We start from the raw sequence: 15127 nt of genomic DNA on the forward strand, positions 1-15127 counted from the left end.
GCCAGGGCTCGCGGCGTGCGTCCCTCCGGCTCCCTCTCCCACAGAGCAGTCCCCGCGGGGCCAGGGTCCCGTCCACCTTGCTCCCCGTGGTGTCGCCGTGGTGTCCGCGGCCCGTGTCCCGGCGCAGAGCAGAGGCGCGATGAGTCTGGGCCGGGCGACGGTGTGAGGGATGGGGGAGCGGGTGAGTGGGTGGCAGCGGCCTGTCCGGTGAGGCCCCCGGGCCGGGGAGAGGGTGTGACCCCCGTGTTCCCCCCGGCGGCCCGCCCTCACCTCCGCCCACTCTGGCTCTGGCCCCGCAGGGCATGGCGCCCCTCCACTGGGCGGCCTTCCACAACCAGCCCCAGCACGCCCAGCTGCTGCTGCGGAAGGGCGCCGACCCGGCCCTGGCGGACAAGGACTTCAAGACGGCCCTGCACTGGGCCGTCCAGGTAGGGCCGGTCGGCGGCGCCCTGGGTCGGGGGCGGGGGGCCCGGGGCGGTCCCCGGGGCGGCCGTGGTGCCCATGAGGGGCTTCTCTGTGTGACACGGTGGGGTTCCCGGTGCCCCTGTCCCCTCCGCTCACACCCGGGCAGCGAGCACCCCTGTCACTGCGGAGGACTGGGCGGCCTTGGTGGTTGGGAGGAAACCTGTCGATGGGGGGGGGGGGAGTTGGGGGCCGTCAGGTGTGGGACCTGCCTTGGCTGTTACACTCACACACTCATCTCACGGACACACTCACGTTCACACATGGACACACTCACACACACATTCACACACTCTTTCACACTCACCTCACACACACATACAGTCTCACGCACACACACCCCCTCACAGGCACACACATTCACAGACACACACATAGTCACATAAACACACGCATTCACACATACAGACACACTAGCACACAGTCACGCACGCACACACTCACACACACACCCCTCCTGCTCTCTCGGTGCTCCTCACGGGCACGCTGGGCTCCAGGACCGGCCTCCGAAGGGTCTAGACCGTGACCCCCTCCTTCCTCCCAAACCCTCCGCAGCCGAGGGGCACAGGGGGCTGAGAGTGTTCTGTGCGCAGCCGCCGTGGCTGGTGACCCCCCAGGTCACTGTCTCAGAAGGGAGTGTGTGTGTCGGGACACGCACCGGAAGAACCGGGGCCGGCCCGGACACGCGCGGTCGGGGGAGGGGACGGGGGGGGCAGAGTGCTGGGGGGGCGGCCACACGGCTCCTGACACACACCCTCCAACCCCGTCTTGCAGAGCGGGAACCGGACGCTGTGCGCCCTCATCCTGAGCCACCGCCAGGGCCCTGCCCTGGTCAACTGTGACGACGAGAGCGGCAAGACCTGCGTGCACACGGCGGCTGCCGCGGGCTTCAGCGACGTGCTGGTCGAGCTGGCCGGGGTCCCCGCGTGCGACCTGCAGGCCCGGGACGTGGACGACAGGTACCGCGGGGGGGCGGGGGGGGCGGGGCCGGGCTCGCCCACTGCAGACGCCCCTCCAGCAAGGGGGCGGGCCCAGGGGCCACCCCGTGTGGCCACAGCTCCGTGCCGGCAGCTCGCACGTGGGCACGTGTGTGCTCACGGCCACATGGGCCGCCCCGTTTCCGCGGGGCAGGGCAGCCGCTGCCGTGAGGGGCGACGCCGGCACGGCACAGCACAGCGCTGTGAGACCCGCCGCACGTGCTCCGAGTTCTCGGGCTCCCGGCAGCCCGGCCCCCGGCCCGTGACCTGGCTCCCGCCCGTGACCTTTGCGTCCGCGACCGCGTGTCCTGTTTTCTTCGTTCCCGAACACGTCGCGACGTCAACAGTTTTGTCTCCAGGCAGGAGCACAGCAGGCGCTCTGTGTCCGGGACGCGGCCGGGCCCCGTGGGGGTTGTTGTTTTTACGTGTCGAGTCCTGCGGGGGGCGTTGGCAGGGAGAAGGACGCGGGGCCCAGAAAGGGAAGAGACGCCACTCGGGCGAGGGGCAGCTGCGTGAGCCTCGTGCCCCGTCTCCCAAACGCACAGGCGTCCGCCCCGCGGGCCCTGCGCCCACACTCACCCGCCAGAGCGCCCCCCCCCGCCCCCGGCGGCGGTGCTGGCCTCACCTGCCCAGGCCGGGCATCCGTCCGCTCAGGGGAAGCAGAGAAACATGACAGCAGCGGCAGCACCGTGGAAGATAAGTTGAAGGCTCTGTACTGCGTGGGGGGTCTCACCCTCTTTGGCTGACCTGCAGGACTAGCCACTTACTGCCCGTTCTGGTTTCAGAGGTGCAGGGCGCCCCCGGCACCTGACACCCTGCAGCGCGGGGCGGGCGCCTGAGCTGCACATGGGCCTCGGAGGCGGGAGGGGGTGGGCCCCGGACCTCGGTCGGAGGGGGAGTCCCCCCGTCCCTGCAGCAGGGCGCCCCTCAGAGCGGGGGTCGGCCCCGGGCAGGTGAGCCCACACCAGGGCTTCAGGCCCAGGGGACGAAGGTGAGGGAGTGACCTTGGAGCAGGGCAGGAAGGCCGGGGGACAGCCGGCCGGCCTGCTCCCACACACACCCTCCTGGAGTCAGCTCCTCGCCGGCCAGTTCCCACCGTGTGTGTGTGTGTGTGTGTGTGTGTGTGCGCGCGCAGCCCCACGCTGAGCAGAGAAAATGCAGTTCCCCGCCGGCCGGCCCCCGGGGAGGAAGTAAAACCGGGCGGGGGTGCGCAGGGCAGGGCCGCGAGAGTTCAAGGTGAAGTGAAATCTCTGGAGCCGGTTCCTGCCCCGGGCCACCTGCGCCCCGCGCCCCGCCCTCTCTGGTTCCTCATTCTCCGGCTGCCGGGCTGACGCGCGTGGTCGCTGGAGCCGGGGAGCTGGTGCTCGCGGGGACGGGGTTTCCCGGGGCGTTGTGAGGCTGCGGTGCTTTGCGCAAGTGCGGTCGCCGCCACTTCCAGGAGGAGAGGAAGTCTCTGGGAAAAGGGAGGAAAAGGAAGCACCGGCTTGAGGAAGCGAAAGAGGGTGAAGAAGGACGAGGGGGAACGCGTCCTCCTGGTTGTTAAAACGCGTCACGGATCCGCGGTGTTTGAAACAAGGGGGTCCTGGCCTGTGGTGGACGGCACGCAGCGCCTGGCCCGGAAAGAGCTCAGACAGTCGAACACCCCAGACTTGGCCCGTCTCCGGGGGGGCCCCACTGCCGTCTGACTCCCAGCTCACGTGTCCCAGGAAGGACGGCCTTCCATCGAGTGTGTCCCTGGGCGTCTCCGGGGCTCTCCGGGGAGTGTGGGCTTGTCTGTCAGTCTGTCCTTGGCTTCGGACCCCCGCGTCCCTGCGCCCACACCCCCGACCGTCCCCGCCGCGCCTCTGCGTGCAGGTCTCCTGGATTCCTGGAACACAGGCCCTGCCCTCCCCTCCACCCCTCACTGTGGGAGCTGAGGCCGGACCGGTCCCGGTCCCGGGGCAGCAGGCGGCCCGAGCTGCGGGGCCTCTGGGACCCGAAGCCCAGGGGGCTGGGCGGAGCCGCAGCGGAGCTGGCCCGGGGGCACACACGGCAGGCCGCCCCGCAGGCTCTGTGCGCATCTGGGCGGTGCAGTCTCCACGCCCCCCGTGCCGCTCCGCAAACCCGGGCGAGCTTCCCCTGCGCCCCTGGGCTGCCCCGGCCGAGCCGGCGGTCAGCAGTGCGAGAGCAGCTGGTTTCGCAGCGCCCCCAAGCACGCCGTCCCGTGTCCGCACACCAGGCCCCCCACGCCCCGCTCCAGCAGCCGGGGTCCCCCGGGCCGGCGAGCGTTTCCGTTTGGAGCCGTTTCCACGGTGACGTGGTGGTGTGTTTCCCTGCGGTTTTATTTGCATCTGTCTCCCCGGGGACCGACGGCGCCGAGCACCCCCTCGCGTCTTCTCTGACGGGTGTCTGCTCCGGGCGCCTGCACCTCCGCGCCAGCTCTGAGACCTGTGTCCGTTCTGGACGCCAGCCCTTCACTGGGGGTGTGGCCTGCAAGGGCTCGCTCCACGTCTCTGGCTTTTTCTTTTCGCTTCATTAAAAAAGTGCTGGTTTCGCATTTTAACGAAGGTTTCGATACCGATGAGTGTTTGTTTACCTCCTGGCTGATGAAAGACTTCCCAAGCACAAAGTTGTGGAAGAGACAACAACAAAGAGGTCGTTGTTCTAAATTGGTGGAAGGTCACTGAAAGCTTGAAAGTCAGGTAACGGGCTGGAGAAACTGTTCGCGTGAGGTCGTCTGACGACGGACTGATGCACGGAGTGTGCACAGAGCCCTCACCAACCGGCGGGAGAACCGGCTCTCCCGCCCCAAAGGGCGCCAGTCACCCCGGGGAGGGGGCTCACGTGGCGGCTGAGCGCACGCTTGGGAAGGTCGGCTCGCTGCTGAGCAAGGGGCCCCCAGAGACGACCCCAGGGAGGCGTCCCCCGGCCGCCAGCCTGGCCGAGGGGTCCGGGTCGGGCAGAAGGCGAGTCGGGTCCGTCTTCTTGGAAGGCAGAGCGGCATGAAGGATGAAGAGCCTTAAAACGCGTCCCACCTTTGACCCCCACCTTTGACCCCCACCGTCCTCTCCCAGGAGACGCACAGAAAGGCCAGCAGAGGCGGAAGGCTGGGGGGCACTGGACTCCGGCCCGCGCCCTGTCCCCCCAGCCCCTCCCACCCTGCGGTCCCCACACTCACCAGCCGCCCGCCCCTCCCGCAAGGAGCAGGGGCCCGTCCTGCCTGTGCTCACACACCGGTGTCTCCCCAGCCCGGCCTGTGCTCACACACCGGTGTCCCCTCCCCCCCGGGCCCCCAGGACACCCCTGCACTGGGCGGCGGCGGCCGGGCAGGCGGCCTGCGTGCGGGCCCTGCTGGACCTGGGCGTGGACGACGGCCTGCGGGACGTGCACGGCAGCGCGGCCCTGGCCTACGCCCTGCGCGGCGGCCACCTGGCCTGCGTCCGGCTCCTCTCCGGGGACAGCAGGTGAGTGTGGCTCGGGGTGCGCGTTCCCTCGTCCCCTCCATCGGAGGGCACCGGCCCATTCGCCAGCCGCCATCAGGGCCGGCCCCGCGAGTCCCTGACGGCTGCCTTTGCCGCCGTCTGCACGCAGCCACGAGCCCTGGAGGGGCGGCGGCGGCCTCGGAGGAGAACCGGAGTCTCCAAGGGGCGAACTCGGGGCGGCGGCCCAGGGAAGCCCTGCGTGTGTGGCTGCCGCGCCGACCTCTCTCCTCTCCCCTGGGGATGCACCTGCCGTCCGGCCGCTCACTCCCCCCCCACCACCTCCGGCCCTCGCGTTTCCTCCTCTGCGGCTGGTGCCCGAGGCAGCTTCTCTGCTCCGGCCCCTGGGGCTCCGTGTTCACGAGGTGTTTCGGGGGACTCCGTGGAAGCAGGGGCCGGGGCTCAAACAGGGCACAGCCGGCCCGAGGTGGGCGGGCTCCCAGGGGGGAGCGGCTGGGTCTCCTGGGGTCCCGGGGCCGCCCCTCCGGACCCCTGGGGGCTCCTGACTCTGGTGAGCAGCCGGGCTCGCCCTCGGCCTCCTCTGCGGCCGAGACCTGGTCCTCCCCCCGCGCCTGCCCGTCCTCGAGAAGAGAGAGCAGGGCGCGCCGGCGGTTCCCAGCGGCAAAGACACCCCGTCTGGGGCACATCAGGGAGGGCAGCCTCCCGGGCTGAGCAGGGAGGGGACCAGACCGGGACCACTCTCAGCGGGAGGGACGGGCTGTGCCCAGGAAGCCCTCCTGTGGAGGCCAGCGAGTCCCGGCCTGTTCCGTCCGCCTCACGACACGTGAACCGGCCACCGAGACCCCGAGGGCCACCCAAGAGGACGTGATGTCCTGTGCCCACCCGACGAGAAAATCCGTCTGGACTTGACTTATTCACACCGGATGGCTGTTGTCCTGTCAGCTGTGGTCATTTGTTTCATTTGACAGTCTCGGGGAAAAGAGGCCCGGGCCCCTGACTACACAGCTGGTAGCGTGTGTTTTAGAACTCGCGGCACGCAGGTTGGGGACCGCTGGTCCGGGAGGGGCTCGTGGGTCACTCGGGTGTGCCCCCCTGGCCCGAGGGGCTGCGGCGGGGAGTCCCCTGCGCTGGCCGACCTCGCCTGTGTCCCCGTACTCCACAGAGCAGAGCCGGCTCGGCGCCCCGCCGAGCAGCCTGGCAGGCCCCGGAAGAAGGAGGGGGGGCGTCTCGGCGTGCTGCACCAGATCTTCGGCAAGGGCAGGAGAGAAGGGCAGAGGGCCCCCCCGGAGGACAGCCGCCCGGACGCCCACCGGGGGGAGCCCCCCTCGGAAGTCGATGACATCATCGCCACCTTTGACGGCGTCCTGGGCTCCAACTGCCAGGAGCAGCCTGGGGGCCAGGGGCCCATGGTCGGCTTCAAAAAGAGGACCCCTGAGGACTCGAAATACCTCTGGCCCGAGAAGAGGCCCCTGGCCCGTCAGGGGCTTCCACCAATCAGAACGCAGAGCCTCCCACCCATCGCCCCGGGCAACGGCTTCCCCACGGCCTGCCCCAGGGCCCCCGCCCACGCCGGTCTGGGCCCCTGGCCCCGGCGCCGACCCCCAGCACGCCGGCCCACCGTCTCAGAAGAGCTGGAGGGAGCAGGACAGCAGGCCAGGCGGCCAGGCGCCGCGGGGTGACCCCTGGCGCAGCGACCCCCACGAGGGGCTCTGCCAGGCGTGGCCGGCGGCCGCGGCCGACAGGCTGCTGGACCGGCTGCTGAGCGGCAGACCCCCGCAGCAGGACGCCCCGGGGCCCGCCCGCCTCCCTCAGCTGCACGGCCCGTGGGCAGGTAAGGTGCAGGCTCCCTCCGCCCTCACTCCCGGCAGCCGCTCAGAGACCGGGGTCCCGTCTGGGGAGGGGCTGGGGGGCAGCCGCCGGGAGGGCGGGGCAGGGGAAAATGGTGGTGGGTCATCTTCTGCGTGCATTTCTTGGTCTCTGATCCTCCCTGGAGGGCATGTGCACGCACCTGGGAGAGGAAGGGAGGGAGGAGACAGGGAGAGAGACCTGACGTGAGAGAGAGCCCTCCGTCCGCTGCCTCCCGTACACACACCCCCCGACGGGGATCGAACCCGCTGCCTTTGGGCGTGTGGGGCGACGCTCCAACCACGGGGCCACCCAGCCCGGGAAACGCCCCCTTTCTTTCTCGAGCCCCCGGATGCAGTGCCCTCAGGGAGAGCAGGCGCCGTCTGGCCTCTCCCAGCGTTTTGAGTGCCGGTCACCGGCAGCCATTCTGGGCCGCTGAGTCCCTGGAGCCCGAGGCCTGCGCGGGAGCCTTCGGGGGCGTGGACGGCCTTGCCGGCCTGGCCGCGCCCTGACTCAGCGGGTTCTCTCCCGGGCTGAGGCGCGAGGTCGCGAGGCGCTTTCATGGGAAGGGCTCGGTCACGCACTCGTTCGCTGGGTGTCTGTCGAGCGTCTGTCACCCTCATTTATCAGGAGGCAGGGTCCCTGTGGCCCAGGGCTCTGAGCCACGCCGTCTGGCTCGGCCACTCACATGCCGTCACTCCATTTCCCTGAGCCTTGGTTTCCTCGTCTGGAAAAGCGGGAGAAAGTGCCGCGGAACTCGCCCGGGGGGGCAGGCTGCCGTCGGGGTCCGAGTCGAGGTGTGACTCAGAGACCAAATCCCAGTCTACGATGCCCGCTCCACCGGCCTGGGCGGCGGTATCTCCCTGACCCCTCGGGCGAGTCCCGCGTCCGGCCGGGGCCGAGGGGCCCCGCGCTGGGAGAACACGTCCCGCCCAGCACCCACGCGCTCACCTCGGCCCTGACGGCCACGTGACACGTTATGACCTGCTCTGCTTCCCAGCCTTGGAAGTTTCAGAGTGTGGGTGGCCCGCTGGGCTTGGCCTTAAGACTGTACTTAAACTAGTGCATTCCCAAGTGCCTTTGATACCTTCTCCTCCTATTTAAACAGCGAGGGGCACACAGCAGAAATCCAGTGAAGTGTGGCTGTCACGCTCCGTCATCAGCGCCGTCACCGGGGTGGTCTCTAACCACGCTCACGGTTCCCGTGCTGCCTTTTCTAACCCGCACTTGGTGGGCCCTTTGACGGCTGATGCGAATGTGTTTGTCCTCAGGGCAGAGTCGCCACCACCTGTCCCCAGACAGAGCCACAGTCAGGGACCTTGCTTTCAGCCGGCACAGCCTGGCCCCGCTGCCCGACCAGAAATGTGAGTCCCGCGCGTCTCCCTGCAGGAACGTCCCGTCCCGGGCGGGCGTCGGCGCGTCTGGGCACGCCCGAGGGCGGTTCCGGTTTACCGTCCTTTGTCAGGTGGGCGTGCCCGCATTTGTAAGTCTCAGGAGAAGAGGACAGGACGGAGACAGTCCTTATGGCGTCGTCCTTCTCAGCGATGCTCGGTTTTAAAAACAAACACCAGAAAGCTGCTCCCTCCCCTGGGCGGGGGGGAGGGGGGGTGTTCCTGCTGGGACCGCACGGACGGCGTGTCCGGCGCGTCCCTGCTCCCGTGCGTGGACGGTGCATGGAAACCCCCCCCCCTCAGGTCGGCCCCTCGGCGGGGGCTCGTCTGCCACGACGGGCAGCTGGAGGGTCTGTGCCCTGCGCGTCCGCCGGCCGGAGCTGCTCCGCAGAAAGGAGCGGTCCACCGGAGCCTGCCATCACAGGTGGTGCTCCTGGCGTCACCGACCTCCGTTATGTTGCACACAAAGCTGTCTCCTAGTGCAAAACACCCGTGGGTTCTACCCAGCGGTGACCTCCCTGCTGGAGCGTCTGCGGGTGTTAGCCGGGGAGCTCGTCGTCCAGCAGAGTCCAGGGCGCCACCCGGACACTCCGTCCTCGGGGGCAGAGCCCCTCACCGCTCCCACTGCGGGGAAGAGGGGACCGGGGTCAGAGAGGTCACTGGACTCCCAGAGTGGACGGGGGAGCCGGGAGCACCGCCCCCTCCGGGTGCCGAGTCTGCCGCCTCGGGGACGGGCGAGCTTCCTGGACTCCCTGTCCTTCCTCCCTCCCCGTCCCGGCCGCCCCGGCCCCGGGGCCCCACGCGTGCCCAGGCCCAGGCACCCTCCGCACCTCCGGACTGCGGCCGCTGAGGGATGGGGGAGCTGCCCGACGCCGGACAACTGGCAGCCGTCCGCAGAGCGAACGCCCAGAACGCCCAGAACGCCCAGAACGCCTGCTCCGCCCCAGCCCGCGCTGCGCAGGGGCCGGGCCGAGTGCCGGAGCTCTCCGGGCGGCCCCAGCGAGCCAGGGCGTCTCGGGGGGACCCTCTGTTTCTGCAGAGAGGGAAGGGGGGTGGGGAGGGGGGTCCCGGGGTGGCAGAGCGCCGCAGAAGCCCGGGCCCCGGCCCTCCGCCCTTCGGGGTCTGTGCGGAGAGAGCTCCGGGTGGTCGGACGCAGCCGCCGCGTGCAGTTCAAGCCCAGCCCCGCGTCTGGGCAGAAGCGCGGCTCAGGTGTCCGAACGCAGACAGGCGCTTGTCTGCTGAAACCCTGGCGGGGCTCGGGGGGCCCAACGAGGGGGTGTCCCTGGCGGGGCCCAGGTGCTCGGCCTTCCCCAGCCCCGCGTGTCAGGAGCGAAGGGAAGGCGCGGGTCTCGGCTCAGCCCCAGGAGGGCACGCGGGGAGGGAGGCAGGCGGTGCTGTTCCCGAGAGAAGCCCGGAACGTCTGACTGTGCGCGACAGCAGAGCCCGGGAGCCTCGGGGCCGGCGGAGGGCGGGCGCTGGTGCTGGCGGGGCGCCCACAGCTGCCCGCCCAGCGGGCTCTGCCCGGCCACACCGCCCACCGCGCGGCAGTCCCTCTTGGGCCTGACTCGTGTCTGCGCGAACTGGACGTGGATTAGCGCGTGTGGCGAGCTGACACACACACACACACACGCGTGCACACGCAGCCCCCTCCTGCAGCCAGCCCCCCCCCCACCCGGTCCCCAGACTTGCCCTCGCTCCTGAGGGAAGAGCCCGCTTCTCCCGCCGCCACTGCTCGGGGGACGCGGCGAGGGGCCGGCCCTGAGAGTGTCCCCCTCTGTCTCCTCCGCAGTTCTGTCCGGAGGGCCTCTGCGCGCCAGCCGGGTGCTGCCCGCCATCCCGAGCCACCGGGGCCCGAGCCCGGCCACCCGGGACGGAGACTGAGCGTGGGTCCCGCCCGCCAGCCCGGGCCGCGTGCACGGACACGGACTGCCATCCGAGAAGGACCGTCCTCGGGTCTGTGCGGGCCGAGGCCGACTTCGTGAATCGCCCTCGATAAGCCGTTCACGGTTTATAACTCTAAACTCTTCGTTCCAAATAACGGCATTTCCCAAAGGAGCCCCCGGAACCTTTGCTGTGCCTTCACCGCAGCCCGTGTGTGAGTGTCTGGCCTGCACCCTGCCGGGCTGAACGCCAGGCCGCGGCGGCGGCGGGGCTCCTGGCTGCGCCCGCCCGGCCAGCCAGCCGTGGGACGGGTGCTGGCTGCTGTTCCTCCCGGGGGAACCTCACGTTCCGTTCCTGGGAGTCTGCGAGCGGAGTGACAAACAGAACAGCACGTTCTGCGACTGTTCTTCGCACTTGTTGTGTGTGATTCTGCCTTGTCACGAGGAAACGTCGTTAAAATTAAAGTGGTAAATTCCTTAACCGGCCACAGTTTATGGCTTTTCCATGGACGGCCTCCGCCGGCAGCACGGTTTCTAACGCCGCTCACCCCCGGCCGCACCCCGGGCCCCGGGCGCTGTTCCTGGGTCGACTGCGTCACTCGGCGACCTCCGCGCGGGGCCTCATCGGGCCGACGGGCTGTCTCCGTGGCGAGGAGACGGGGCGAGCTGGAAGGGCCTGCGTCTCGGCCCACAGGGTGGGGCGCACAGGCGTCTCTCAGGCATTCCTCACACGCTCTGCACGTTTAACCCCTCGTTTCCCTGTCTGCAGAGACGGTGTGGCCCGCTCCCGGCGCTCCCAGAGCTGTGACTCGGCCAGGCGCGTGCAGACTGCGGGTCTCCCCGCTAGGACGCTAGGGCGTCTGCGTGTTGTCCGGGCTGGGCTGCAGCCCGGGGCTGAGCTGCGGAGGCTCAGAGTCACCCCCGGGTGCCTGGAGCCCGTGTGTCGCTCACTCTGTGCGCCCGGCCGAGGGCAGTGCTCGCCGGGTCCCGTCGGCAGTGCCGGTTGGTCCGGGAGCTCAGACGCGACAGAAATTCCTCCGAGGCCCAACCACAGCCCTCGGGCTTTGCCTTCCAGAGAGCCGTGCGGTGCTGGCACAGAGCAGGCACCTGGCTGTTCCTCTCGTTTTTCAGGGAAGAGGGAAGGGAGGGGGAGGGGGCCAGGGGGAGAGATGGGGGAGGGAACCACGAGAGGGTATGGCACGCGGCCCCGTGTGGACGGCGGGTGTCTGACGGAGGGACGGGACGGGGGCGCCTGGGGCCCGGCCTCCCCCGCCAGGCAGCCCCGAGTGCGGCGGGCAGGTCCTGGTGCCGCCGCGGAGGGAGAGGAGGAACAGCGCCCAGGCCGGGCTGCGCTCCGTCTGGGAAGACTCTCTCCTCGTGTCCGTGAGGCCGACCCCTGCCTCACCTGGCTGCCTCTGCACCTGCCCCTCCACGAGGGGATGCCTGCCCTCCACGGCCCGCAGTGTCGGTGGGGGGGCGTCACTGAGCAACAGCCCCCCAGCCTCATGGGCCGACACGCTCGTCTTCCCGTTCACCGCCCACGTCCCGCCCCGGGCGCCGGGCGGCCGGCTGGGTTCCGCTTCACCACGCACTTCCTCGGTGACCCGCGCTCGGGAGACGGGAGACGGCCTCGTCACCGCCTGCAGGGTCCCGTTTGCCAGCCTGAGTCACGTGGCCACGCCTGGCTCCAGGGGGCAGAGAGACGCACCCCTCCTGCCCGCCGGGGAGAGGGAGGGCGGGAGGGCCTGACTGATCCCACAAGTCCCCACTCTGACCAAAACTCAGGCCCACGTGCACGTTTAATGGCCCTGGCTTGCCCCTGCCGAGTGGAGAGCTGAGAGGTCACAGCAGTTGGGAGGGGCGGGGGAGGGGGAGGGGGAAGAAAAAAGGAAAAAGAAAAAAGAGAAAAGAAAAGAAGGGCCCCCCGGGCGCAGCTGTGGACAAAGCCTCACCTCTCACAGGTGCACCTACACCCACACGCCGAGAATCCTCTCGTGCCGGGCCTTTCCCTCCGGGCTCCTTCCAGAACCTTCCTTAGCTGCGAGGAAGCGGCGCCCACCTGCCCCCACCTCCGTGGGTGGAGCGCGGCCCTCTGGCCCCCGGGGCGCCCGGCTGGCTCGGGGGGGGGGTCCGCTCTCAGCCAGTATTTCACTGACCGCATCGGAGGTGCGGTAAACCCAGTGTGCACACAACTTTTAAAAATCTGTTTTCTTAGGAAATGGTTTTTTTTCTGGTTTTGTCACTTATTTTTCCCTTCGTTGCTAGGGACGGTTTACCCGCACCCGTGAAAACCCCAACTTCCCAGGCGCTGTTCCGTCCGGGGCCCACGGCCGAGGGAGGGGTGGGCCCCTCACCCCGAGTCACGCGGCTGGCGAAGGGCACGGAGCAAGATCGGCGGGAAGTCTCCGGCCCCCAGTCCACACAGATGGCGCCCGAACCGCCCTTTCCCCTTCCAGAAGTCCCACGGGCGGGTGTGGGAGATTCTGTGGACAGCCGTCCAGCCGTCGCGAGCCGGCACCCGGCCACGGTGTGAGCGCCGGCACTGCGGGGGTCGGCAGGCCCTGCGAACCGGGGCCCTGTTGTCGGTTGAGATTGGCCTCCCCGCCTGTCCCTGGAGGTGAGTTTTCGGGGGGGGGGGGGGTCACGCGGAGTTAAGAGGACCTTAAACCAAACAGCGTTCGTTGACTTAGGGCCGTGCTGTGAAAACACGGACGCCGGGACACGGGACTCCTTGCCTGTGTCCAGGGCACGCCCGACACGCCTGCGTTTCCCGTGTTGGCTACAACCTTTCCCGAGGAAACCCGTGCGACATGTGTGCGTGACTCACGCCCAGCGGGGTCTCCCCTCGGGCTGCGCCGCGTGCCAACGTGCACGCCCCGGCGGCTCCTGGCACCGCAGCCGCTGGTGCCCCCGGTTCCCCCCCCCTGGGTCTCATTTCCCGTGGGAAGACACGGGGGCAAACGGCCAACACCAGAGGGGACGCCACACTGAGTTCAGAGGGACTCCTTCCACGGGCAGTGGGGGCCGGCCGCTGGGGGGCGGGAGTGCTCCCGTGGTGCTAAGGGCGGGCGGGGGCAGGGAGGCTGCAGGATGGGGCAGGGGCAGGGGGCAGGGGGGGGCTGCAGGGTGGGGGCGGGGGGGCTGCAGGGTGGGGGCAGGGGCAGGGGGGCAGGGGGGTGCTGCAGGGTGGGGCAGGGGGGGGCTGCAGGGTGGGGCAGGGGGCAGGGGGGCAGGGGGGACTGCAGGGTGGGGGGCGGGGGGGCAGGGGGGGCTGCAGGGTGGGGCAGGGGGCAGGGGGGCTGCAGGGTGGGGCAGGGGGCAGGGGGGCTGCAGGGTGGGGCAGGGGGCAGGGGGGCTGCAGGGTGGGGCGGGGGCAGGGGCAGAGAGGCCTGGGGCGGGCCGGAGGGGCGGAGGTGGGATTGAATCTCGGGTCTGAAAAGGAGCAGCCTCCCCACCATTCCCCCCCCGCCCCCCCCAGCCTGGACACCAGGGGAGGAAGGGAGAACAGACTTTGGCTGGAGGCAGAAACAGGAGAGAGGAGGAGCCGCAGCGGCTCCCGGCACCCCAAGTCCCGGCCCGCGGGCTCCCCGTGCACTGCAGTAGCAGCCGCCGCCCCTCAGGAGGCCCCCAGCTCCCTGCCGCGGGGACGGTGGGGGCGCCTCAGCCGGTCCACACAGGAGGTGGCAGCCGCACGCGGCCAGGCCGGGACTCCAGCCCAGGGACCGGTGTCGACCACTGTCCTGCTCCCCTGTTGAAAAAACAAGATGCGGCCCTGGCTGGTATGTGGCTCAGTGGATAGAGCGCAGCCTGCGAACCAAAGGGTCGCCGGTTCGATTCCTGGTCAGGGCATGTGCCCGGGTTGCGGGCCAGGTCCCCAGTGGGAGTCACATGAGAGGCAACCACACTTTGACGTTTCTCTCCCTCTCTTCCTCCCTCCCTTCACCTCTTTTATTCTAAAAATAAATAAATAAATAAAATCTAAACAAAACAAAACAAAACGAGACCGAGGGAACCCGAAGGTCTCCTCCTAACTGACTTGACTGAGCCCGTGCTGCGTCCGGCAGCATCCGGCCCAGCAGCCAGAAGGGCGTCCCGGTCGGGCCCCGTGGATGGTTTTTCTAGGAAGGAGGGTGGGGGGGCGCTGTCAGCACGAGAGAAGACGGATTGGGAGGCTGGACATGTTTTTTCGGGGGGCAGTTGTGGGTGATGCAGCAGACCACCTCTTCCGTCCCCAGGGTCAGAGGGGGGCGCAGAGGCCCCTGCGATGGGGCCCACGGGTGCCCAGGCTGGCTGGTTCGGGTGCTGCTCCTGGGGGAAGCGGAACGGCGGCAAGGCCAGGCCGCGGTCTGGTCTCGGGGTCTCGGGCTGCAGCGCAGGTGCAGGACCCCCAGGGGCGTGATGCCGAGGACCCGGGTGAGGACGGAGGAGGCCCTGGGGCAGGGCGGACCCGCTGGGCGGCCGTGGTCGGGGTCTGGCGGCCGGAGACCCTACTGGACGCGAGGTTGGCGGGCAGCGAGCTCGCCCTTGCTGACCCTGAGGGCCGGGGCTGGGGGTTGCCACGGCGGCGGCTGTGCCGCTGAGACCGGACTTTTCCGGGAAGCCTCCCCGCGGTCTGTGTGCCTGCGAGGGAGTCTCGCAGGACGGGAGGGGCCGGCGGCCTGGCTGGTGGCGCCGCCGCTTCTTCAGAACTGGGCCGGGAGCCCCCACTCCGCCTCCTGCAGAGTCAGCCGGAAACCGCGCTGGGGGATCCCCGGGGCCCAGCCGGTCTCCGCGGTCAGGCCCCTCCCCCCGCCGGCTCCCGGACGCCCAGGCCTGGACCTGGGGGCTGCCTGTGAATGTGGCCGCTGGGGCCTCCGGGGCCTCTGCACAGGGGCCTGTCCCTGCCCTGCGCCCGCCTGGGTGTCGTGTTGGAGGCCCTGACACGCTCACAGCTCCAGGCACCGGCTCCTTCACTCTGATATGTAACCCCTTCATCGCCGTGGCTGCCTCTAGACCATGGGGCCCACGACAGAAGGGGGGGCATGGGGCCTTTGTGCCCCCCCCCCAGCCACGCTGGCCCAGCTGCAGCCAGTGGTGCCGGGTGGCTCCCGCGCCCTGAGGGAGAGGCGGCCTGGTGACGTTCGCCGGAGACTCACTCGGGGGGAGAGGGGGAG

General features: G+C 69.7%; 1 protein-coding gene across 1 annotated transcript in view; it reads left to right on the forward strand.

Moving 5' to 3' along the window:
• The window catches only part of ANKRD55 (ankyrin repeat domain 55), a 41682-nt gene extending 31249 nt beyond the window's left edge, over positions 1 to 10433 (forward strand). Inside the window, 7 exon segments of the mRNA XM_045839883.1 lie at positions 300 to 428; positions 1237 to 1421; positions 4715 to 4882; positions 6021 to 6435; positions 6437 to 6689; positions 7975 to 8067; positions 9884 to 10433. Of these exon segments, the coding sequence (XP_045695839.1) occupies positions 300 to 428; positions 1237 to 1421; positions 4715 to 4882; positions 6021 to 6435; positions 6437 to 6689; positions 7975 to 8067; positions 9884 to 9975 (1335 nt within the window). The 3' untranslated portion in view covers positions 9976 to 10433.
• Positions 10434 to 15127: the final 4694 nt, after the last annotated feature.

Source organism: Phyllostomus hastatus, unplaced genomic scaffold (assembly GCF_019186645.2).
Source record: "Phyllostomus hastatus isolate PE091 unplaced genomic scaffold, TTU_PhHast_1.1 phas_contig_329, whole genome shotgun sequence".
Taxonomy (NCBI): domain Eukaryota; kingdom Metazoa; phylum Chordata; class Mammalia; order Chiroptera; family Phyllostomidae; genus Phyllostomus; species Phyllostomus hastatus.